General features: G+C 50.7%; 1 protein-coding gene across 2 annotated transcripts in view; it reads right to left on the bottom strand.

Annotated features, from left to right (window-relative positions):
- Window positions 1-25,502, bottom strand: part of APCDD1 (APC down-regulated 1) — a 31,328-nt gene extending 5,826 nt beyond the window's left edge. The window contains exons 1-3 of one of the 2 annotated variants that reach the window (XM_007127162.4): window positions 25,366-25,502; window positions 13,593-13,776; window positions 9,276-9,807 (exon numbers count right to left, since the gene is read on the bottom strand). In XM_007127162.4, the coding sequence (XP_007127224.2) occupies window positions 9,276-9,807; window positions 13,593-13,776; window positions 25,366-25,423 (774 nt within the window). In that variant the 5' untranslated portion in view covers window positions 25,424-25,502. Of the gene's footprint in view, window positions 1-9,275; window positions 9,808-13,592; window positions 16,323-25,365 lie in introns of those variants that run through there. The other variant, XM_007127160.4, reaches the window with a different exon arrangement.
- Between the last annotated feature and the right edge of the window lie 171 nt (window positions 25,503-25,673).

Genomic DNA, 25,673 nt, shown 5'->3' with positions numbered 1-25,673 from the left:
GGCACGTCTCCTGCTATATGTGCCACTATCTTTCATATGCATGACAGGGTGAAAAAGACACAAATTTAGTTAAAAGAAAGCATCACTGAATTCAGTAATTTTGCCACTATGTATTTTCTTGTAAACTACTAGGAAGCGAAGGTTCCAAGTTTTTTACCCCAAAAGGGGGTTTTTACTCAAAGTCTGGGATGGAAAGTTAATATGATTTCTGTAACATCATATTAACTCCCGCACCCAGGAAGTAGCCCCTTCCTTAATGGCTAACAAGCGTTATCATGATCAGCACCTTGATCAGACTGTACCTGCTGCCCCTGCTCCCATGCCCCAGCCCCACATGGTCTGTGTGAAACCAGCCCTGTACTCAGACTCAAGTCTCTGAGATTTCACAGGCAGGACGGGGGAGGGGGGAAATCTGGTGCCAGTACCTGTTAGCCAGCACACTGAGTGGTGCAGGAGACAGCCCTGGAAAGAGACAGGAACCTCTGAGAACACAGGCCAGGCAGCTTCCAAAACACCCACGAGGAGCTATGGCTCAGCTACTCCACTGGGAGCTCGCCAGCTGGAAGCTTGCTGACTGCCCTCCCCCCAACACTCGCTCACTGAGCAGATCCTATGCAGCCCACGTGCACTGCAGGTCCCTACACACCGACCCAGCCTCCATCCCCTTCTTCCTGTTCTCCACCACTCGGTTCGCTATCTGTGATTTGGGAATTTAAAAACATCAGTTGTGACCACTTCATTTCTGGCCATTCTAGGAAGACATGAGTCTCAATCACTGAAAAGATTTGTTTCCTCAAATACCAATATCATTCAGAAAGTGTCCAGAAAGCTTCTTAGATTGAGCAGGCGGGGCAGGAACAAGGGGTCTTAGTTCTTGCAAGAGCCACTGCTGGATGACACCAGGGATCAACTGCTCTTCAGAAAAGGAACCGGCTCGGAGGGGAGGGGGCACCAACGTGGGACCCAGGCTGTTCCATGCCCAACATGCTGGCGTTTGGTGTTTTTCTTTAAGAACGACAGGGCACAGGTCCTGAGCTCCGAGATGAGCATCTGGCTGGGCTGTGGTCCTTCAGGCGAGAGATGGTCCTGGCTGAAGCGTTTCTGGCCGGCAGCAGAGAAAGGCAGGCCAGGTAGTTTCAGGGAAGCTTGTCACCCATCGGTTGGGAAGGAATGGGAGGAAGCTGCCCCTTGGGTATTGGTCTTACCAAATTCCTGAACTAGCTACTTTACTTCATTGTGGTCAAACATACATAACATAAAACTTCCCATCTAAGTAATTCACACTGTCGTGCAACCATCCCATCATCATCTCCAGAACTTTTTCATCTTCCCCAACTGAAACTCTGTCCCCATTAAATACAACTCTCCATCCCACCCCCCACTGTAGCCCTTGACAACCCCACCATCCTACTTTCTGTGTCTATGGATCTGACTACTCGAGGTCCTGCATATAAGTGGGATCATACAGCATTTGTCCTTCTTGTAACTGGCTTATTTCCCTTAACAATGTCCTCAAGTTCATCCATGTTGTAGCATGTGTCAGAATTTCCCTCCTTTTTAAGGCTGAATAGTTTTCCACTGTATGGATGGATCACATTTTGCTTATGCATTCATCTGTCAATGGACACCTGGGTTGCTTTCACTTTTTGGCTATTGTGAATAATGCTGCCGTGTACATGAGTGCCCAATCTATTTGAGAACATGCTTTCAATTCTTTTGGGTATATACCTAGAAGTGGAATTGCTGGAATATATGGTGATTCTATGTTCAATATTTTTTGAGAACCTGCCATATTGTTTTCCACAGCAGCTGCACCATCGTACATTCTCACCAGCAAAGCACGATGGTTCCAATTTCTCTACACTCTCACCAGCAGTTGTTATTTTCTCTTTTTTTTTTTTCTGATAACAGCCATCCTAATACATGTGACGCGCTATCTCACTGTAGTTTTGATTTGCATTTCTCTCATGATTAGAAATGTTGAGCATCTTTTCATGTCCTTCTGGGCTATTTGTACATCTTCTTTGGAGAAATGTCTATTCAAGTCCTTTGCCCATTTTTTAATCGGGTTGCTTTTTGCTGTTGTTGAGTTGACTTGTTACCGTTTTAACCAACTCTTTAGCTGGCATTAAGAAACCAAAGATGTCATAAATCTTTGTGTGGGAGTTTTGGCCTCTCTGTGGATGCTGTCAACAAGGAGACAGTTTCAGCCAAGGCTGAATAAAGGGAACACCTTTCTGCTTTGTGGACAGATTTTTAAAAAATCTGATTTGTACTCTTAATTCCCACTATCCTTGGCTTGAATAAAACCCAAAAGACCTACAGGAACAACCATGGAGAAGCAGAAATTAAGGCCTAGATATTGTACTGGCTCTGAAGTTTCTCTTTTCCAAGATGCTTTTCTTAAATAGCGGCCATTCACAATGACTAAAGGGGAAGAGTTTTTCAACATGAAGAGTGATTTGTACCATGAAATCTCATTTGCTTCATGAAGTTACTCTGTTTGGTCCATGCTCTGATCCATGAGTCTCATCTGAGAAGCTGTCTTTCCCAGGCTTTCCCGTTAGGCTTCACATCACTCCCTCCCTTGCATCTCAGATAGGCTATTTTAACGTCAGGGTTCCTGTGCACACAGAAGCTGAGGGCTAGAGCCGAGGGACCAGAACGTGTTCCTTGCTGCTATTCTTTTTTTTTTTTTTTTTCGGTACGCGGGCCTCTCACCGTTGTGGCCTCTCCCGCTGCGGAGCACAGGCTCCGGACGCGCAGGCCCAGCGGCCATGGCTCACGGGCCCAGCCGCTCCGCGGCACGCGGGATCCCCCCAGACCCGGGCACGAACCCGCGTCCCCTGCATCGGCAGCCGGACTCCCAACCACTGTGCCACCAGGGAAGCCCCTTGCTGCTATTCTTTACACCAACTATAAAAAGCTTTCATTCCTGGGCGGGGGGGTGGGGGTGGGGAATCCCTATACCATTAATCTTTTAAGAAAGAAATCAAGCTTATTCTAAAAACGAAAATGTAACATCACATTTTATCAGTGAGCAATGTCCTAGGCAGAGGGGGGTTTTCCCACTGTGCTTCCCGATCCTGGCCCGGCCCTGGGAACAGTTAAATAACACAATTTGCACGTACAGGGCGTTTGATGCTGGGGAAGTTCAAGAACATCATCTCCTTATGCTTCTCAGTCTCCCAAAGAGACCCCAGTACACGTCACAGATGAGGCCACCGAAGCACAGAGAGAGAATGACATGGCTCGGAAGGATCTGGGACAGAACTTGGCTGTGGCACTTGCTGAGTGCTCCCTTCGGGCCCCAGCCCCTTAGGCTGGGGTCTGCAAGGAACACACATCTCCCTACCAAGGGCTCTGGTCCCTTGAAAAGGTCCTCTCTGGCCGATGACTGACACGGTTCTCTAGGCTTTGCCCTGTTCCCTGCCAACATTTATTTCTGGAGAGCTGGTTCGTCAGCATTTGCTGACGGATCCACTTGTTTCCCAGCATCTTCCCAGAATGGAAAAAGTTACTTGACGTGATCTTGTCGTGAGTAAGTCAACTAGAGAAGCAGCCTGCATAAGACATTTCTTGGGCTAAATGTTTTGTTTGAGGAGGAGGAGAAATGGGGAGAGATGATGAAATGCCCCTTCCTAGAGTTCTGCTCCCCCGGGTCACGTTTCTCAGGAAGAAACCTCCACGGATGGCCGAGGATGATGCTGAAAGCTGTCTTCCCGAGTGCCATTCACCACGTGTGTGACTGAACTGCAGGCGCCCTACGGTAGGTCTTCCTACACGGACATCCTTCCCGGCTCCTCTCCGTGACATGGTAGGTATTTGAGGCCAAGACCAGCGCCCTCCCGTTTTCCTATGTCCCACGACACCTAGGAGAACGCAGTAGGTGTGATACAGGTTCATGGCTCACGGGCTGATGGATGGTTAGAAAGTTGTCCTCGGATACGTAACAAGATGAACAGAGCAGCCAGCGTTCATCACAACCGTGAGCGCTGCCCGTCTTGTGGGAGGGGCCTCTTGGGGTGCCTTTCAGAGCTGGGATCCTAGGATGTTGTGGACTCGGGCTCATTCTGACCTCCCAAAGGAGCCGTGATGATTCCCCTTTCAGAAGAAAGTCGGGGAAACGGCCGTGGCCACACAGGTTGGGTCTCTTTAACTGTAGCCTTAGGGCCACACCTGGAGGCTGGCAGTCTGTCTGGCCAGGCCGGGGCAGCCAATGCCACATGCACACGGCAGTGCTGGGACCCCCTCAGCCTGGTCACCACCTGCCAGGAGCAGGTGGCAGGCGTTGAGGACAGAAGGACTTAGCCTCACAAGGACTCTGCACAGCAACCCTGTAGCTGTGATGCAACCACCACAGAGGGGCCCGGGCTGGAAGGACGACGGAAAAGGGTAAGAGAGACACGGCCGGTTCCTCGGGGCCTGCGTTTGGCTGCCGGGTCGGAACCGACAGCACACTGCGTCCTGGAGGGAAGAAGAAGCATCGGTGGGTGCCCGGAAGCAGCACTGAATTTTCTAGAAATGGGATTTCCATGAAGTTTACACTCTGAGATGTGAGCTCCCAAAGGTCTTTCCTGTAAATCACATAAAAGATCATTTCATCTCCACCTTGCCTGTACATACACACTTTGCACAGAGCCCAGAGCTCGATAAAAGGCCCATGAGAAGAGGGTCCTTCAATACAAATGACTATAAGAATGGTTTCAGAAGAAAATGCTGATTAAGTTTTACTTGTTTGATTGTTTCTTCCCCTCCTATTAATTTAAACACATTTAAAGAGTTGAAGGAGACTCATCTTCATAATCACATTGGCTGTAAAGGCAGCGGACCCCACGTTTGGCCCCCTTCTCCCCCGCCCTCTGCCCACAGGGCTCGGCCAATGCCCCGCACACAGGACTTGACCCAGACTCTCCAACGGTAGATTTCCTGCCACCCAGGCATTCACGCTGTCCTCTCAGCTTCCTGGACTTTTAAGGGATGAAATGTTTACCACTTGCATGGTCCCTGACAACAACGACTTCCTGGTCTGCTGACTCCTTAAATAAAAATCTTGCACTCAGGAATCAAGAAAAATAATGAACTGTTTCTGCACTCACAGCAGAGGCCAGTAGCTGTGCAGTGCGGCAATTGTGTGACTCTTCATATTTCGACCCAAATAAAATGTCCACATGAGCAAGCCTTTCGGAGGCCAGAACCCATCATCTGACCCCCATCGCCGGCTCTTTTTTCATCCTGTGGGCAGCATGTGCGGCCTGGCAGTGAACACCCGGCCCTGGGGGCAGGGTCACGGTTTTCTGTAAGGGGCATCCTGATTGAACATAAGGTGGGCTTCTGACACTGTCTCGGTCATGACTCCTTGAATGCCCTGGTCCTCTACCACCTCTTCTGACTACCATCACCTCCGCAAAACCCTCTTCTCTTTGCCCTGCACTGACAGAAAGAGCAGGGACAGTGATTCCTCCGTGAGCTTCTGGATCCTTCTACTTGTGCACCTGTGACATCCACTTACCCACCCCACCGGGAGCCACGCTAACCACATGCCTAAGGAGAGACCCCTTCTTGCTGCAGAGCTGCCTCCTGGAGCTGGGCAGAAACTCTGGTGTCCACAGCCACGTGGTCCAAAGTCCCTCGGATGTCACAGATGTCACCATAAATCTGTATTTCTTACATGCTCTGAGGAGGCTTGGAAAGACACGCTCCCTCAAAAAACAGATGACTGTTCACAGTCCAGAGGCCTGCAGGGAACTTAGGAGAGAAAGCACATGAGTACCCCTGCTTCCTCCCAGTGGTCCGGCACCCCCAAACACTCTGCTGTGTTTCCGCCTCCGACGGGCAGCCCCACTATCAGCATTCCAAGCAGGCTATTTCAGAAACGTGGCTTGGGGAGAGTGGTCTGGTTTGCAGGCAAGCCCTTTGATTTACGACCCTGTGGCCTCATCAGTGCAGGGTTTTGGAAAAAGACCAATTCTGCTTGCTTGCAAGTATGATCCTGAGGCCCTGGCATTTCCAATGACCCCAGCAATCATTTGCTCTTAATTACTTTTGATTCTGCCAAGGAAAGAGGGCACCTGGCTAACCCTCCACCACACAGGAATCCAGGCCGAGGGTAAGGGCTGCCCTGATGCTAAACTCGATTCAAGCAAAGCATCTTCTTTCAGGGTTATTTTAGGGGGTCCTGTTTTTTTAATGAAGAGTAGCCAACTTCATCCTGAAAGAATCCTCCCAGTTCACCTGATTCTCTTCAAACATCATTTTTTTGCCGAAGGGCTCTGAACCTCACAGCAAAGCTGTATAAAGCTTAGAAAATCAAGTTGATTTAAAATCTCTATTTTTACATGGTGTCCCGTTTCCAGAGGGGCTGAGACTAGTGGTTTTAAACTCAATTTAGCATTTAAACTAATTTTCAGCCAGGTCTCTACGGACTGGCGATTAGGGAAGGTGAGGGGTTCAGAGGGGGGTGGTGAGGCCTGTGGTCTGTCCGGATGCGCCCCCAGCCTTCCTCCTTCCCGGGGCGGCGGGGGGGGGGGGGCGGGGGGGCGGGTCTGCGGGAGCCCAGCGGGCAGGCAGCACCTGGGGCTTTGGAAAGGCACCAGCGGCCAAGTCCACTGATCTCTTCTCCTAGCCGGCCTGGGGAGGGATCTCAAAACTTCCTGACTGCTTGCTCACTGCAGGCCAGGTTGCACATGCCAGGGACAATAGGAGAAGAATGGGCCCTTTCAGCTCCCAGAGCCACGCGGACCCGGGCCGGCCTTCGGGGGAGAGCACAGGCCAGGTCCTGGACGCCGGACCAGCCCCTTCACCGGCTTCATCTGTGGCCACAGCGTTCCTCCGAGCCTCAGAATCTTGCCTTTTTGGAATCTGTTTTGAGTGTGGTGATGGAGTTTGGGTAGTATAAGATCACGGCACAAATCGCAGCAGGTACAAAAACGTTCACAGTGACAAGTTATCTTTCCCCCGGCCACACTGTCCCCCTCCTCTGAGGCCATCACTGTCCCACTGCAGAAACACTCTTTCCTGGATCAGCTTACCTTTTTCTTTTATTACTAGCTTTACACATGGTATCACGCTGTTCATGCTATTCTGTACCTTCCTTTAAAAAAAAAAAAAGCTTAACAGTGTGTCTTGGATAATCTCCAAGATCCAAGGTTCTTTGCACCCTTAATATTTCTTGAATGAGGGATTGTGGCCTAGGGTTTAAAGAGTTTACTTCTTAAGAATCTGGGGAGATGGTCCCACAACTTGCCCCTGCAGAGGAGGGAAGAGAAAATGGGAGTGAGAGGAGGCGCAGAGACGGAGGTAAGACAAGAAAGGTGGTTGTGGGTACTCCTTTCTTTTCCAGGCCTAAGGAGAGCTCAAGAGATCAAAGAGCCCACTTGGGCATCCGCAGGTGAGGAAACGGAGTCTGGATCCAACAACATGCACCAACAGCCCAAGGTCAGGTTCAGAGTGGAAGCCGGTTGGTCCACGCTGTCTGCTGTCTGCTGCCTCCTCTGGGCAGGGGGCCTCCATCCAGCCTCCTCTCTCCTTCCTGGGCCCTGGCCGCCCTACTCACCAGCATCTTCGCTGGAAGGTGAGTAGGGATGAAGACTCTGCTCCTGGGAGGATCCTCCCACAGGCTCAGGCCAGGCTGGGTCAGGGCTCTGGCTCCCATAGGGTTTCTGGATGAGCTGCAGACCGTTTTCACTCACGACACCCTTACTCCCGGAGATAATGTGAACGTTGGCTTGACTGTGCTCAAAGAAAGCCAGATGCATGTCTGAAAATCCCGTACCCGCCGCCACCTGACACCAGGAGTTTGGAGAGAAGCGTTGTTAAGCTGCAGCGTCTGGATAAGGCGGCCACCTGCAAAGGTCCCTCGATGGTTCCTCCGTTTCCCAGAAGCCGGGCCCTCGCCCTGGTGGCCCCTAGGCAGAGTCCCGTCCTGGTGCCTCTGCATCGGCTGTGGAGCAGGCAGAGCCCACTGCCTGCCCTCTCCCTGCGAGGACGCCTGGGGTCCCCGGGGCAGGAGGGCCGCCCTCTCCCTCGCAGCCCTGCCTCACCTGGCGCCTCTAGAACGCGCAGGGCACAGCACAGCGGACCTGGCTGGGGTCTGCGCGGAGCCCAGGGTCCCCTCGGCACGGGGAGGGGACGTCCCCGAGATGTGCATCCAGAGGAAGCCTCCCCGCCCGCTCGGCCTCCTGGCAGACGCCCCACAGTCATCATAAAGACGACACAAGCTCACGGTAATAGACAGAAAGAAGACAACCGAGTGGTCCGGCGGGGGCAGTACCAGCAGTACCCTCACCAGGCATGAGCGCACTCCAAGGACTGAGAAGAAAACAGATGCTTTAAAAACAAATAAACCACCAAACAAAAGTTGGACAAGCCCTGCAACTGGAGAGTTGCTATTCTAGAAAGGATTCCAGAAAAGCCGGTCTGATGGTGGGGGCCACTGGGGAGAAAGCCGCTGCCCCCCAGGCCCCCTTCCTGCCTCCCCAGCTTCTGCGGTGGAAATGACCCTGTTACATGCAGACACGGACTCTGAGCCCGTGGGAAGGAAATGCCTGGTGAATTCCAAGTGTAATTACGGGGACTATCATTTAAGAAAAGAACATTAGAAGGTTTTAATTGTTTCCTGCCCCCTCCATCCTCCCCTCGGGTCACAGTGATTTCTCACTTAGTCCAATGGGAAGAGTGTGGGATCTGGGGAAATAGTCCAGTGGGGTCTGGGGAAAGGTTTGGGTGTAAATTCCAGCCCTGAAACTCACCAACCGGTGACCTCGGGCAGGAGACCACCCCTCACACCTCAGCTGCCCCCTCTTCTGCTAAGAGGATGGTCATCACTGCCTCACAGAGTCGTTGTGGAGACGGAACAGGAGGTGCTAAGGGTCCACAGCCCCAGGCCAGCAGCACTGTCCCTGCCCCCGGCCCCAGGGCCAGGATCCCTGCTGGGCTGTGCATCTTCCCAGGCAGGGTTAGAACATCTCCGCGTTTCCTGCAAGCTTTCCTCTTAGACTCACAGAAGAAGTTCCCAGAGGGTCAGAGCAGAAGGGAGCCTTAGGAATTTTCGAGGACGACCACCAGGGCTCTTCTGCATCACCAGTCCCAGGACAACCACCCTCATCAAATAGGAAAACCGAGGCCCCATCACAGAGCAAGGTGGTGGCCCACCTGGGCCTCCTGACTGGGCTACGTGTCCCCCGATCCAACCTGCAGCCCTCCCGCCCCCCAGCAGCCCCTCCATGATGCAGAGCCCCGCCCCCCCAGGGGCTATGCAGGGTGGTGCGGGGTACCTTGGCATTCTGCAGCGGGGGCTGGTAGCTGGACGGCCTGTAGAACATCCTCTGGGAGGCGTCAGTGTGGATGTCACCCAGGAAGAGCTCCTCCACCAGGCGGTCCAGGTTGTGCTGCAGGTACTGCTTCTCCACGCGGACCAGCTGCAACTCGTGCATGGCAAAGTTCACGGCCCGGGTGCACTCGCGGCCGCCCTCCTCCCGCCACAGGTCGTAGGGCACGTCCTGCACCCAGGGACCCCCGGCGGGCACGAAGCCAGGGCACGTGCGGTTGACCAGCTGGCCGAGCCGCTCCGCCACGGCCTCTGAGTGGCACACGACCTGCACGCGGTGCAGCTGGTAGTCAGCCTCGGTGCCGCCGCGGATGATCCAGGAGGCCTGGCGCAGGCGGATCTTGCCGCGGACCACCAGCGTGTAGGTGGGGCTGGTGCAGCGGTTGCCGCCATAGTAGAACTGGTAGGCCTTGAACGTGTTGTTGTGGTAGAACCGGTAGGACCTGGTGATGAACTCGGGGCCCGACCGCACCTCACAGCTGCAGAAAAGGGGGAGGAAGACGCTTGTGAGCCCAAAGCCACGAGGAGGAGGCTCATCACAGAGCCAGGAGATCACGGTAATGATAACAGGATGGTACTCCGGGCAGTTCACGGAATCTGCACAGCAACCTATGAGCTGGGGGGTGGGGGGTTTTATTATTATTATTATTTACATCCCAAGGATCATTTTATTCTTTATTTTTTTGTTGTTGAAGCATAGTTGATTTGCAATGTTTCAGGTGTATAGCAGAGTGATTCAGTTTTGCTCTTTTTCAGATTCTGTTCCATCATAGGTTATTACAAGATATTGAGTATAGTTCCCCGTGCTATAAGGGTGGGTATTATGACTGTCCTGTTTTACAGATGGGGAAACTGAGGCACAAGAGCTGAGGAAATGTGTCCAAGGTCCCCTCACCAGCCAGCATCGGAGCCAGATGTGAGCCCGAGGAAGCCTGGCCCAGCACCCGTGCTCCTGGTCACGCTACACCGGGGTTGTCCTCCTTTCACTTTATGGACAAGACAGAAGGGCAGAAACCTGCCATCCTCAGCGCCCCCATCAACCTCACTCCCAGGTGGGAAGGAGGAAGGAGGGTGTGGGGCTGGCCTAGGAAAGATGCTCCCTGTGTTGTTAGAGATGTTGATTTCCTGACCACTTCTGTCATCTGGACCGTGTCCACAGCAGCCGGGTGCCAGGTGCCTGTCGTCCTGGAACGGAATCTAGTCTCAGGGAGGCACCCCTTGGAGGCCACTGGAAATTCATCCCTTACCCCGTCCAGTCAAAATTAGTTTTCCCTCTAGCAGAAAATAAAGAGGCAGGTAGGGCTCCTTCGGTTGTGCTGCCGACAGTGGCAGAATGTTTTCTTTTTTAAAAATATTAATATTAATATCTTTTAAAAATATTATTTATTTATTTTTGGTTGCATTGGGTATTCGTTGTTGGACGCGGGCTTTCTCTAGTTGCCGCAAGCGGGGGCTTCTCTTGTTGCAGAGCACGGGCTCTAGGCGCGCGGGCTTCCGTAGTTGGGGCACGTGGGCTCAGCAGTTGTGGGTTGCGGGCTCTAGAGTGCAGGCTCAGTAGTTGTGGCGCATGGGCTTAGTTGCCCCGCGGCATGTGGGATCTTCCCAGACCAGGGATCGAACCTGTGTTCCCTGCATTGGCAGGTGGATTCTTAACCACTCTGCCACCAGGGAAGTCTGCAAAATGTTTTCTGCTGTGGCATCAGGTAAAGGCTGGATGCCTAGGCCAGAAACACCTGGATGGGACCTTCCTCATCTGGTCTAACTGTAATCAATTTTTACAACTGCAGCACGGCCCACACCAGGAAATGAGGGGGTTTCCTTCCTTGCATTGGGCAAAGACTCTGTCCACTCATTACCTTTAGCCAGATCCTAGTCTCAGTGACATTGAGACTTCAGTCTTATCAGTCTTGGCCTTATAACCCTGCTTGTGTCTATTATTTATATATAAACTTATTAGATACAATAGTTCTGATTTGAGCTGAGTGGTGAAATCAAGCGGTGGGGCTGAAATCCCAAAGGCCAGCGGTTCTCAAAACTACTGTCAGTTTACAAACTGATGAATGGGCCACTTAGAAGTGGGTACCATTAGCTTAGTAAAGACTGTCACCTGCCGCAGATACCGCCAGACAGCAGCCAGTGGTGCTCTGAGCATCCGTCTCTGTGACAGAGGAGGGAGAGGAAGCCCATGTTCCTTCCCAGGGACAGAGGAGTCCTTCCGTGTGAGCAGCGATTCATGTCTGTTGTAGTTCAGACAGGAGGATCGCCGACTTCTAACACTTCATTTCAGCTTTAGAATCTGTTGATTTGGTCCCAAGCTCAAGCCCACTCACTTCTCCATCGCCCCACCCCAGACGCCCCTCACCCAGGCCTTGGTCATCTCCAGCTGGAACTGTTGAGTCTTTTAATTGGTCATCCCCAAGTTGAAACAATCTAGGACCTGGGACCCTTTTGCTGCAGTGCTTGCACCTGGACACATGTCTCTTCGGGCAACAAAATGCAAAGAAACTATAAGAGACTAAAAATAACTGTGCATGTGCAGTTGGGGCAAATTATGGATAACAAGATTCAAAAAGACCAAAAAGCCAACTGCCACTCTGAAGAGTCAGGAGCAAAGCAGGGTACTGCACCTGCCCCCCTGCACTCAACACCACCAAGGGGTGGGCAGACCGCCTGAGCCACGCCTCCGGCCCCACCCCTGGACCGGCCCCTACCCTCACCCCATACAAGGAACCAGCTCGCCCTTCCTTGTGAAGCAAGCAAGGGAACCTGCTGTTTGTTCTTGCTCCCCCCTTGCTGCAGCAGGGGCCCCAGTAAAGCCTGGCCTGAATTTCTTGTCTGGCCTCTTATCAACTTCTATTGATTAAGGAGGCCAAGAACCCTGGTTGTCCTCAAGTCACTCTTCTCACCACCCACTTGCAGCCAGAGCGCCCTTCAGTCAGGCTGAATCAGGTTTGGGCACAGCCCTTGCTGGAATCTCTTCAATTGACGTCCCAGTTCTCTTAGATTAAAAGCCAAACTCGCAGAGACAAGGCGTGCAGGGGGCCCTGGGGGCTGGCCCCACCTCCTTCTTGACCTGCCTGGGGCTGTGCCCCACCCCGGAACAAGGGCTCCTGTCCGTGCTTCTCCCGTCCAGCCTCTGCTAGCCCTCCCACAGGGAAAGCTCTTCCCTGGTCTTGCACAGCCAAGGACAGCTCAGCTCAAGTGTCCTCTTCTTGGTAGCCCTTCCTACCCCACCCTGTCCTAAAATAGGGGCCCTGGTACTCTCCTTGAGCACCTGTTGTTTCTTCCCTCTTCGTAACGCTTCTTTGTGTATTTGTAAAATTCCTGAAGACAGGGGCCATGTCTGTTTGGTTCGCTGCTATACACACAAAATCTAGAACAGTGCTCGCGTGCAGTAAATATTTGTGAGCTCCAGAAATATTTGTTGAACGAAATGATAAATTAATTAAAAGTACGTCGCGTTAAGATTGTTTGTGCCAATACTGACCATGCGGTTATTTTGAGAAACCCCATTTTTAGGAAAAAACCAAAAACCAGAAACCGCTAGGTCTTCCTCATAAGATTTCTTTTCTCTCTTCTCTGGATGCCTGTGATCTCTCCCCAAGGTACCTGGAGGAGTGGTCTGCACAGAAGTGATCAGATCCCACCATTAGCCTTGTGAATTTGCAACAATTTAATGCGCAGGGAAGAGATTGCAGGTCTGCCTCTGGGCTATTTTTAAAAGCTCTAATGGAAGATAAGCCAGAACTCAAACTGGGATAAATCTCAGCTCCACAGCCTGGAAAAGAAGCCAAGAGCTGCACCCTGGCTGGTTGAGGTAGCATGGGTACCTTTTAACTTACTCTCAGACCCTGAAGCTGTATATTAAATTACCAGAATATGGCTAGAATATTTAGACCATCAGAAGCTTGCAAGTCGTGTTTCAGGGTTGGTGAAACACAGACTCCTAATTTCACTTGCTAATGGTTTCTTTTCATACAGGAGTGGTCCTACGGGGTTCAATAAACAAGGACATATTCACTCCCATGTGGGTTCACAGTGGTACCGTATCACCGCTGCTGAGGCTAAGATTTCAACAGGACTGAGCTCTGTTTCTTCACCAACCCGAGTTTCAAAGCGTCGCTTGGCTGTGAGTTAGAACTCAGACAACCCCAGAATCACCGTAGATTCTAGAAAGTCTCTGTGCACCTGAGAAACCCCAAGAAGGCTCTCCATAGCAGTGCGCTCTCCAGGACCTCCCGGGACCCCGGCCCCAGCCTCTTACCCGGTGGACACCCAGTGGCCCTCGATGGCAGGCGGCATCTGCACAGTGATCCTGGCACCATTGTGGAGATGTTTGAGCATGTGGTGACACTGGGATTCCTTGAAAGCCCTCCAGGCACTTTTCTCCAAGGACCTGGGGTGGGACCTGCTGTCCGGATGAAGGAGGGCAGAGCCCTCTCCCAGCCCTGAAACAGATACATGCAAGGCAGGTGTCAGGGGAGCTGCAGAGCCATGAGGCCAGCTGAGGAGCTGTCCCCGAGGCGGGGACATTCCACAGGTGGGAAACGCCAGGTTTATCACTGTCTTGGCTCTCCTAGAATTCACATTCTACAGTGTCCCAGGAGATCCTCTCCCAGGTGAGAAAACTGGGGTCTGTGGAGATAACGAATGTGATTTGCATGAGGTCGCTTGGCAAGTTCCTGGCAAAGCCTGAGCTCCAACCCAGGTCCATGAAACTGCAAACAAGGCCGTGCATCCCACGAGCAGCTGTGCAGGGCTGCAGGGGACAGAACTGCGTACTCCAGAGTCATCAGGCTGGAGATGGGGCTGAGGGGACAGGTAGAAAAGGTAGTCAGGAAGGGTGGACAGGTGCGTTGACACACAGACGGGAAGGAAGAGAGCCAGCAGCTTCAGTGAAGGGTGAACGGAGATGGGGAGAAAGGCCCAGGGAACAGCTAGGAGGCACCCCACAGTGGGGACTCCCTTCTGCCCGCACCACCTCATGCACCTCGGGGTCTCTCAATCCCCAAACGGACGCCCTCTAGAGGGGGTGCAAGTCCTACGCCCGTCCTATAAGGGCTCAGGTGTGGCATTTCCCCCAGTGATCTTCCAAGGCTGCCCCTCAGAGTTGGTGACAAATAAACATACGTTACAGGGTTTTGATTGCACATTTGTATTTTCCACGCGTAAAGGGACACTAGGACTAAGTTTATCTTCACGTCGTCCAGGTTGGCCAAAATTTACACATGCAAAAGTACCACCAGCCTCGTGTGCAGAAAAAGTCAAGGAAAACAGATGGAGTTATCATCCGAAAGCCCACTGTTTCCTCTGAGATTCACTCCTGAAGTGACTCACAATGTGAGAGGTCTTTATTGTGGACCTACTAGGAATTCAGCAGTGTTAGGAAAAAAAAAAAACCGACACTAGTTAGACAAACGTACAACAATAAAAGATGGATGTTAATGAAGCTGTGGTAATCGTTTTGCAATGAATGTTAAATGCAACCTCACCAGCAACCCCATTCAGCCAAACCAGGTGAGTCACACCTGAGCTAGAACAAAAACTCAGAAATCTGTGTCAGGTAGAGTAGACATTAATGCTCAGGGCTGTTAAGCAAGGACCCCCTCCATGGCCTCAAGCTCCCATCCCAGGGAAGGCACTTCCACTGAAACGATGGTCCTGGGTGCTCCGTCCCTGACCCTCCCCAGAGAGAAGAAGGAAACAAGCCTGCTAACTGGGCTATTTTTCTCTGTTTCTTTGCAAAACCAGCCTGTTTTCAAAATACATAAAATACATGCATTTTGATCAGCCCCCTCCCACCCCCATAGTAAGGACACTTCAGTGGCTGGGCTGTGGCACTGAGCCAGGTGGAAAGTCTGGAAAATGCAGGGGTGACCTGTTGGCAATCCTACATGGACATCCACCTGTACTGTGACTTCTGATGGGGTATTTATCCCAATTCCAGCATTTTAATCCCCATTTGTCTGGCACTTGTGCTGGTCTCTCTCAGTTAGCTTGAAACTAGAGGATGGGGGGATACCTCCACCAACCCCAAGAGTTGTGGTCATCTTGTTGATAGGAAGCACTTCCTGAATTCCCTGTCAGGAATGAAATCAAACAGTACAACTTGCCATTTGGTGGGTCAATTGGATGATAAACTGTAACATGGCAAAAATACATATTTTAACTCAAGTCACAAAGCACTGGGAATTGCAGAAAAGTCTTCTTTAAATATGACAGCCAGCATTCAGTAAAGATGTCATGCTCTCACGATCAACCAAGCTATGTTCTAAAAATTGATTTATAAACCCCTTTACACCCTGCAAATGTTTTCCCATAAAGCTAAGGAAAGGCCGGGAGGGGAGCGGATATCGGTGAAATTCTGGAGCTGGGCTGCTTGGGTTTGAAACTACATCAGCCACTTAAAGGATTTCATCAAATCCAAGACTTCAATGATTAAGATGCATCATTATTTTATTACCAGCGACAAAAACACTTGCATTTAAACGATGACACCTGCCTTAGCAGCAGTCCCAAAACCCTTAGAGCACGCACAGGGCCTCCGACTGCTTTATCTCTCCAAAGAGATCTGGCACCGTGTCTGGCCTTCAGCTGCAACGCTTCACTCAGGACAGGTAATCGGTTTGCTCTGCACGAATCTTGACAACAAGGCTCAAACACAGCCTTATCTTTTTGTGGCATCTTCCTTTCCAAATAACTGTTTCTCGGTGAGAAAATATGTAAGTGCACTTACTACCCCCCTCACCGTGATAAATACTCACCCCACTGATGTTACACGGACACCCCTGGCTCTGTTACTGGGCTGCCTGATTTCCACAGTTTTTCTTTTCAGCGCTGAGAGTGGAGTTTACAAGTGAATTCTAACACTTGGCTGCAGTGTTTACTCTATTTTCAAAACCAACCTATTGGCAACTAAACCATAGATGGAGACAACAAGGACACACATAGAGGAAGTGACATGAGGACAGTATGGGTCCAGGTTCACACAGGCGATGACAGGTCTGCCACATGACTGCCACCTGCAGGCTCACAGGGGCCAGAGGCCCCACCCACTGAAGATGTACACCCACTGCCCAGACCTTATACATGAAAAACTGTAACTCCTACAATCGATGAAACACATGATCAGCACTGTGACCAGAAACAAGTCACTTAACTCCCCCAAGCCTTAGTGTGCTCATCTGTACGGAGGGGGTGACAGCACTGCCGCCACTTGGAGCTGGTCTCAGGATTCACTGAGATCATTTCCTTTAGCACATGGTCCACGGTTCTTGTTAGACATTAGTTGCTATTATTTTAAATGATGAGTAGGCTCTTGGAGGTCCTGAGAAAGGCCTTCCTATGGCTGGAATAATGGCAAGAGTCTCCTGGAGCCCAGCTCACGCTGCGCTCTGGAGGGACAGTGTGCCCAGAGCGAGGCCCGGGCTTCCTGGCAGCGAACTAACTGGTGACCCGGATGGAGAGCAGGGGTGGTGACAAGCTCTACTCAGTTTAACAAATAACTACACGCTGCCACTCTGTGCAGCTTAGGGGCTGGAAGCATAAAGAAGATTGAAGATAAGTTTTTCTGACCCGGAGGCTCTTAAGGTCTCACTTGGACTGCACGTCCAAGGACAAGGGTGGGATGGTGGGGTCTGGGCAGGAGGTGGGTTCAGAGGCAAAGGAAGGGGCCGTGGTGCTCAGGACATGCACGGTTGTGCAGGAGGCTGGAGCCGACAGTCAGCTTTTTAACCACGGGGTGGGGTGGGGAAGACATAAAATCCCAGAACCACCAGTTTGCACACCATTAGAAAGCCGGCAGAAGATTAAGTCACTCCGGGTTTCCAGAGACCGAGCTCTGTCTTTTGCTACTGCTCCTGTCAGACAGGAGCCAACGTCAGGGACCTGGCAAGGCCGTTGGCCCAGGAGGCCAGCAGGATAGCCAGATGGAGGACACGACAGCCAGCCCCTCCCCAGCACACAGTGGCTGAGGGCTCACTCGCGAGGGTGGGACTGAATTTTGAGGATGGGAAAATAGGGTTGGAATTTATTCTCTTTTTATCTTTTTCCTTTGAAATACCCACCACCTCAATGACCCTTAGGGAGCAAAATTAAAAGGGTCAAGTGACAGCAGGCATTGCTGTCAGGCAGGAGAAGCTGTCTCTTAGGGTCAAGTATGGACAGGGGTCACCAACACTTATTGGCTCGTTTGGTGTGGGACGTGGATCACACACCCCCCCCCACCCCCATGTGAGGCCTCCTTCTGGTAAATGGCTGGGAATGAAAAGGCCACTTGAAGCACCTAGTTCAGCCACAGGGGAGGCCATGTGGAACGCTCTCACCTTACATCCCACGACTTCCTTCTCAGCTTCAGCCATGGGTACCCTCCAAGGAGACCAGCCTTAGACTTCTGGTCAACCCAGGGAACCCCATGTTCCTGCATCGCCAGAACTATGTCAGCTCCAAATCTGAGACTGAAACTAGTAACTCACTCATTCAATCAGAAAGGATTCTCTGCAGGGCCAGGCACTGTGTAGGCACAGAAGCTACAAACATTATGCCCCAAGGAATCCTCAGCTGGGGAAGAAATCAGAACCCCAATGGACTTATAAAGGGACTCAGAAAGATGGAGGGAGCAGGCAGCTATGCCTTGAAGGCTGAAGAGAAGTGGTCCAGGCAGAGTTTATAGCACATGCCCAACATAAGGAGGGGGTGGGAGATTCGTGCAGGGGGGATGGAGAGGCCTTAGGGAGGGGAGATTGCAGGGTGGCCCAGGAGAGAACAGTGGCAAAACAGAGGCCAGGCTGTGATCAAGAGCTGTGAGTGCGTCATCCTGAGCGTGGACTGGGCTGAAACAGGGAAGAGGAACTACCCAAAGCCTGTAAGCAATGTAACGTAGGATAAGGATTCCATTTTGAAAAGACTGCTTTTCCTTTTTTTTGGAGGGCTAAGAAGCAGGAAGATCAATTATGAAGCTTCTGCCATGGTTCAGTGCATCATTTTTGCCTGAATAAATGAGAAAGATAAGAGAAGGGAACTGCTTTCAACAAAGGAGTAAATCTCTTTGGTGGTCCCGGAGAGGCACTGACCATCTTTGGCATGCTGTGGGAAAAGGTGTTACCAAAAAGTTATTTGAAAAGAGAGGAAAGAAGGAAAGGAGGGAGGGAAAGATGGAGAGAGGAAAGTAAGAGTCTGTACTAATTTAGCACTGTATCTGGAAAAAAACTTTTGCAAAATACTTATGTGTCCACTTTCATACATCTTCAATTGTATAAATGAACATCCAACTTAAGGGTGGTGACTAGCTGTAATAATAGTTCCTGCCTGAGTGTACTTATTAGTTATAATAATAAATGTGCTTATTATATATAATAACTTTAAAAACCTCCACTTGATTGGATGATCTGTATAATCAGAAGTATTGACTAACCACCATATTTGGTTGTTGACAATTCTTCTATTGAACATTGAGTGCAGTTGACATTATGATCTTTCAGGCTCTTAAGGCAGATCACAGTGAGGTCATCGTTAGGAACATCAGTGCCTGTAGGATGTTGCTTTGGATACAGAGGTAGTGGGGTGGACAGGTGACAACCCTATTTAGTCCAAGAGAGGGTTTTTCCCCTTGTGTTTCTCATACGAGTGAGGAAGCACACATGTAGGAGGGCACACACAAATAACTTCAAGACTCTGATGAACTGAGGATTCTAGGTATTTTGGTCAGTTGCAAAGACTAGTTCACTGGGCTCCATTCATTAAGATTTTTGCTGTAAATGAATCCAAGGAAAAGAGCATCTCAAAGGGTTAAACAACATCAGTGCAGTAAGAAAGGGACTGAGTTTTCAGGCTTCAAGGTGACTTTGGCTAAGTCATAGGATAGGTGCCTTTCGTTCCCCTGTACAAAGTGAAAATTACAGTAATGGGGATAATAACTAATGTTTGTAAAACACTCGAAGGCTCACTTCACGCCTATATTATCTCATTTATCAAATTCCAGTTACTACACGGGAACAGAAAGGAGAGGGTGGAGAACCAGCCTTCAATGTCAAGGGTTCTACGAACAACCAGGCCCTGACACCAGCGCCAGTGGGAGCCACCACAGCATCACCCCGACCAGTGGCGTTCTGATGAAGCAGGTTATCTAAGTGACTTCACTACAAAATGGTCTCCAACATCCGGGGTCCCATGGCCTGGGCCCAGATCAAATGATTATGACAAGGGGGCAGCTTCTTTCAAGTACGGGTGGGAGAAAAATGTAGACCCTGGAAGGAAATTGTTCTCCTGTTGAAAACAAATTAATTCCCGAAGGCTTTAGGGGACAATTTTATAGATGACCATTTGCAGAGAACTACATGAGCTCCTTGGGCTCTGGAGGGTGTATCACATGCACGGGTGTGTGTGTATGTAAGAGTTTTTCACTTCCACGGATGAAATCACTCACAAGAGAAATCCTAAATGACTCCAGAATGATCTTTACTACTACCATGATTGCCAGTCTACTGTTCAGAGAGTGAAAACTCCCAGAGATAGCAAATAAAAAACCAGATTTCCCCAAACAGAGGAAGCACAGGATTAACCATTTACATGGGCATCTGAACCCTAAATTCAAGGCCCGTGAGGCCAGGTGACTGCTGGCGTCACCCAAGTCACCAGACTCTGCACACAGAAAGCAGCCCTGAGCACAGGCTTCAAAGGGAACAAATGCAGTATTTCTCCGTCGCCTGCAGCAACGCTTATTCCTGAGCCCGTGTTGTTCTCCAAGAGCAAGCCAGGCCACCGACAGGGACCAGGAAGAGGGCAAAGGGCACGGGGCGGGGGATGGAGCAGAGACCCTGAGTCGTCCCTTCAGCAGGTGGCTGAGGGCCTACTGCGTGCGAGGTTGTCTCCAAGGCCTGCCCTGTCGCTGACACGTGAAGGGAAAAGTGAGAGAGGAACACGGCGTGTGGCCAAGTCCCCAGGAGAATCCCCTTGATATACTCAGCAGCTTTTCACCTGTCTATCTAGATCGAGAACCCAAAGCACCAAACCACTTTACACACAATAAAATGTGAAATGAGTTCGGAAGGAGACACTTTTCAGGCACACTTGGGACTGAACTCATCTTTGATCGGGTTAGTCACTGCATAGGTACTTTAATGCTTAAAAAAATAAAATCAAAACAGCCAAATAACTATAATGTCAAGACATTCACAATGGTGGTCTCTGAGAGGGACTCTGAAAGGCCCTTTCCCGCTCACTTTGCACGTTTCTGTCCTTGATGCAACGTGACCTGCGTCACTCCCACACCAGAGTGAGGAAGCATCTCACGGTGGAACTGGTGCGATGCAGAAAAACACGCAGCAGAGAAAACGGGAGCGATAAGGGGAAATGCAGGTGATTACTTTGCCGTGAAATCGCCCAGCCCCAGTTAAAGAGCCATCATCACTGTAACGTGGGCTGTGAAGTCGAGGCGGCTACATGACCGCCTGCACAGCTTCCATGTTTTGGAACAAAAGCTGCCGTTCACTCCCAGGTGGGCACCTACACTCACCAAGAGCTTGCTTTTATTTCCATGTTGTTGGAGATCAAAGCTGAGAAAGCTGCTTTTGCCAATCTTTAAACCTTATCTAAAAGCATTTTCCCTTTATGAGGAACATAGTAAAGTCAAGATTTCAAATTCCTGGTTTCATTTAACTTTTGATAAAAATGAGGTAATTTTCTAAGTCGTTTTCTTCTAAGGCCATGGTCCCCGGGCCAGACACTGGGGTCCAACCACAGACAGCATGGTTTTCCTGCTGGGCCTGGAGCTGACGGCTGCCGCCACAGCCATGCTCTTCACACAGTCGTGTGTGTGTGTGTGTGTGTGTGTGTCTGTGTGTGTGTGTGTCTGTGTGTGGTGTGTCTGACTACGTGCATGGTATGTGTGTGTTTGTGTGTCTGGTGTGTGCATGATGTGTGTGTGTGTGTGTGTGTGTGTGTGTGTGTGTGTGTGTGTGTGTGGAGTGCTGGGATTCCCAGCAGGGAAGAACACCGCAGTCAAGGGCAGTGTGCCAGTCTCCCACCTCTGGGCTCTCCGATAAGCTCTTCTCATCCTGCCAGGTATTCTCAGGACTCTTCAGGAAGGGGGGCTGCCCCTCCTCACAGCCCTGTCCCCAGCCGGCAGTGAGGAGGAGGCCCTCTTAATGTACTTGTTGACCGAATGGTTGGCTGAAGGAATGAAGCTAGAAAACCCTTCGAGAACAGACGAGCCTCAGTAACTACAGGGTGACACCACATCCTTACTCTGACCTAGATCCCTATCACACGACATTCCAAAATAACTTTATTCCCAATATGAACTCAAATTGAAAAGAACTAAATGGCTTGTGCACATAACATCTGGACACAGCAAGAGCTCATGCTTGGATGGTGGCAGGTTTTTCCTGAGCTTTCCCTTGGGATCGCTTCAGTGCCATGCAGAGGCCACGTGCTGCCATGTAAGCTTTCCACAGGTGTACGAGATCACTAATGAGTCCTTTCGTATTTCCAGTCCTAAATGTTTTATGCTTCCCTTTAATTGATTCTATCAAATCGTCATCAGTCTGTCCCTAAACGGTAGGTATTTACACAGTCCTATCATCCGCTGGTGTTGAGTTCTTTACTCATTTAGGAAGAAAAAGAAGGACCACGGCTATGACAGGATGGCTCAGCCATGTGCTTGAAGATAGTTTCTCTCAAAAGAGAATATTTACCATCTGTCTAAGACCCTTGCTCCCTGCTATGAGCAGATGAGGAATATTTCTTTTCAAGATTACATTTTATGACTAAGGGGGGAAAGGTGCAGGAAAGGCAATGTTTTCTTGGTCACAAAAACTGTCTCCAGTAAAATGATATTTCAAAGATTCTATTTTACCCTATTGTAATGTTTCCTCACATTTTGTTGGTTAAGCAGTCATTCGGTAATCCACAGGTTGGTTGGTTTGTTTGTTTTCAGTTTTAATAGAATACACTCAAGTGAAAGGTAATAGCTCAGAAGTGTCTTCCCATTTCAGAAAAGTTGATGAATTCTACAAAAGTAAATGGCGATGGAAGAAGAACATCTCCCCAACAACGGCTCCAAAACTTAAAGTCAAATGTTTCCATTAATAAAGAGAGTGAGCACTTTGGGGTACACTAAAGCACCACTTTTTCTGAAATATCTCATGTTAATCTGGTTTCTGGAACAGAATGATTTTCGTGGCTATTCATCTAAGCAAATAAAACAGTGACAAGGGACATACCCCAGCTGCATACCTTCATGACATTCAATAGGTTTTACTTGGATTAAGAAATGCAATTGTTCTCAGATGTTGGAGGACAGGAAAGTAAGCCCAACATGTATACTTTTATGCCGTCACATTTTGAACTTGGGTCTCCCACTACATTTACAGTTTTAAAACACAGCAAAAAATAAACAATGGACTCCAGTCTTTCCAGTCCCTAATTTACTCACCAATAGGACCTAGGGGTGATTTATAACTTGCCTGAGTTGAAATAAAAGTAACCAAAAAAACTGAACAAAGATCGGATGCCAAACACAATAAAGAGTTTCTACAGCATCTTCAACCAGAATCTTCCTGAAGGCCTTGTGCACTTGTTAATCTTATTAATGAGACTTGTTAGTGTAACAAATAATCTATAAATGATGTCTGGAACTAAATTCCGTAAAGTTGGTCCCAAGTACATTCATAACCATAGAAAATATGTTTTTACCTACCTAATTGCTGTCATAAATATACAAGTAGCAAAATAAAAATGCCTCTGTATCAGGAAAAAAAATCACTAAGCCATTCTAAAAGAGTACAGGTAATTTCCTTCAGACTGATGCCTTCTATTAAGATACATAATCAAGCTCCATCTGTTACTACAGAATTTTTAAATACTTGCAAAACCCCTAACTACAGAATAGGACACACTCTCAAGCCATTCCCTTGGGTTAGGTTGATTAATACCCATTTCCCATGAAAACTACTTCAATCAAGTAAAAATCAGGCAGAAAAGGGGGAAACGGGGAATACCCAATTTTTTCTTGGTGCTTTACATTATCCTAAGGACTCGTGACAAGCCTCTCTCAAATCGCAGAGATTTATACTGAGAAGGACCACTCCCTCGGTTTCTCCTCTGTGCTGGAGTCCCACGCGCCCTGCACGAGCGCAGTTGCTCTGTGGGCAACATCAGTGTGAATAACTCTGCCACTGCAGGTTCACTTTGAAATGGGATGACGTTTTGCAGGGTTATCCCTGTCATCCCATTAAACTTGGCAAACCTCCTTTTTTATTTTACATATGCACATGTGCATACACACGTGCACACATGCACGGGGTCTGGCCCCACTGGCTTATTCCCCCCTTCCTTACTCCCTCCCTGCACACTGTGGATCTGGGTGAACCCCTGACCTCAAGGAGCTCAGGCTGACTCCAGCTGGAATTTGGAGATCTGGGGCTGTACTTGAACCTTACTGAGGATATACTTGGGCTCCTCTTACCAGCCATTACCACACTGTGGTGCAGGAAGTGTGGTTACAACTTCTAGCTCTCAAAACAAGGAAGAAAAGTTCAGGATGGGTTGGCCCAGGCTGTGTTTCTGAGCATGGCTTTTGTAGTCCACAAGGCAAATGGCTTTATGAAAAAAAATTCTGTTCATGCCAAATTGTCAAGTACTTTTTCATTTTAAAGGCATTTGCCCATATGACCACTTTCCTGCACAGATACGACAAGAGATTTTTTAGGGGACACTCTCCCCTGTGTCCTCTCTCTCTCTCTGCCTCTTGTTTCTGGTGTGGGTGGCAGCTGCTGTTTGATCTGCCCATTGGCTCTGATGTGTTTCATGTTTCAGCCAAAGATGAAAACGGCTCTGTAATTCTAAGCAGATGGGCCTAGGAGTACAACCCTGTAATTACACCTTCTCTCTCTGGCCCTCGAACTGCCAGCCTTCCATCCTGACTTTGAGAGTCTGGGATCACTGGGGCTCCGGGAACACCTTGGCAATCAGGCAGGTCTGGCCCAGCCCAACTTGTGTGCAGGGCCTGTGGACCTGCGCTGCCCATACTGCAGGCCCCAGCAGGGTGACAAAGAATACAGCAGCGCAGGGCTCCCGGGTTGCTGTCTCCTCCCCTTCCTAGATGGTCTGGGAGTCACCCCTGACCTTCAGCGCCGGCCAAATGCCTTCTGAAGCTGGATTGGAAACCTAGAGGCCATGAGGGTGCTGACCTGATGACCCGACGTGCAGAGGTTTGGGGTGCCCGTGGTGGGTGTGGAGGCAGGAGAGCCCTGCTGCTGGTGGACACTCTGCTGAACAGTCAGGTGTCCACCGTTAGGAAAAGCTGGCCCAGGACATCTGGATCAGCACGTGTTCTGCAGCCACCTGTCCCCATGATTGCCACAGATCTCGCACAAAATCTGCCTTCCCACCCCCGGTGCAATGCTATTTTATTTTCCTCAGTGCAATTCCTGGAACTCTTAAAGCCTGCTGTTCTCTGGCTGAGGGTTTACTAGAGCTGCTGACGACATGTGACACATGAAACAGAAACAAAACGACCCAGAAGAGCGGGAGGAAACAAGCTCAGGTCCCGGAGAACTTAGGGGACTGGTTTTAATTACTGCACCTTGGCTGCTAGGAGGCCCCTGCTCCCTGAAAGTCCGTTCAGAGAACCTACCGGTCCACCTGGGAGAGACGCCTCCCCAGCCCCTCAACACACTCGTCCTCCGAGGGGCGAACACAAACACCCCGAGCTGCTTTTTCCCTGAAATGATCACAGTTCTCTGCACAGTGCCCCCAAAGCTTGGACCCCAGCAAGAGCCTTGCCTGCGCTCTGACACTCTGCAAAGGGTCGCATAGCCTGCGGTTCCATGACCGCCTATAGTCTGAAATCCCGCAGAGTGGACACAAGCGTCCCGGGACTTGGACATAAAGTCTGTGTGCGCGCCCTTCCAGAGAGAGCGCGGCCGGCGCCCGGGAAGGCGAGCCTCTTCCAGGGCGCCCAGGAGGGGGCTGCGCCCGGCCGCGCGGTCCCCTCGGTTCCGGGGTGTCCACTCGGCTCCCGGCGCCCCCGGACTCACCGTGAAGCAGGAGGGCCGGGAACAGGGATGTGAGCAGGAGGCGGCGCACACAGGACATCTCCAGGCCTCCTCCGGGGCCGCCCGCGCGCGCCGCACCGCCCGCCGTCCGGGGACCCAGCTTCCCGGGACCCGCCTGCAGCCCGGGCGGCGCGGCCCGGCCGCGCGGGGACAGGGCCAGGCCCGCGCTTCAGGCGGCCGCGGCGCGCCCCATGCCCGGCCCGGCCCCTCCGCTCCCGGCCTCCCGTCCCGCGCCCGGCCCTGCGCGCCCGGCCGCCCCGCGCTCGCCCGGCCGCCGCCGCCGCTCCGCG

This window comes from Physeter macrocephalus, unplaced genomic scaffold (genome assembly GCF_002837175.3).
Source record: "Physeter macrocephalus isolate SW-GA unplaced genomic scaffold, ASM283717v5 random_699, whole genome shotgun sequence".
Classification (NCBI taxonomy): Eukaryota; Metazoa; Chordata; class Mammalia; order Artiodactyla; family Physeteridae; genus Physeter; species Physeter macrocephalus.
Note: the sequence above shows the minus strand (reverse complement) of the source record. Positions and strands in the feature narration are given on the sequence as shown.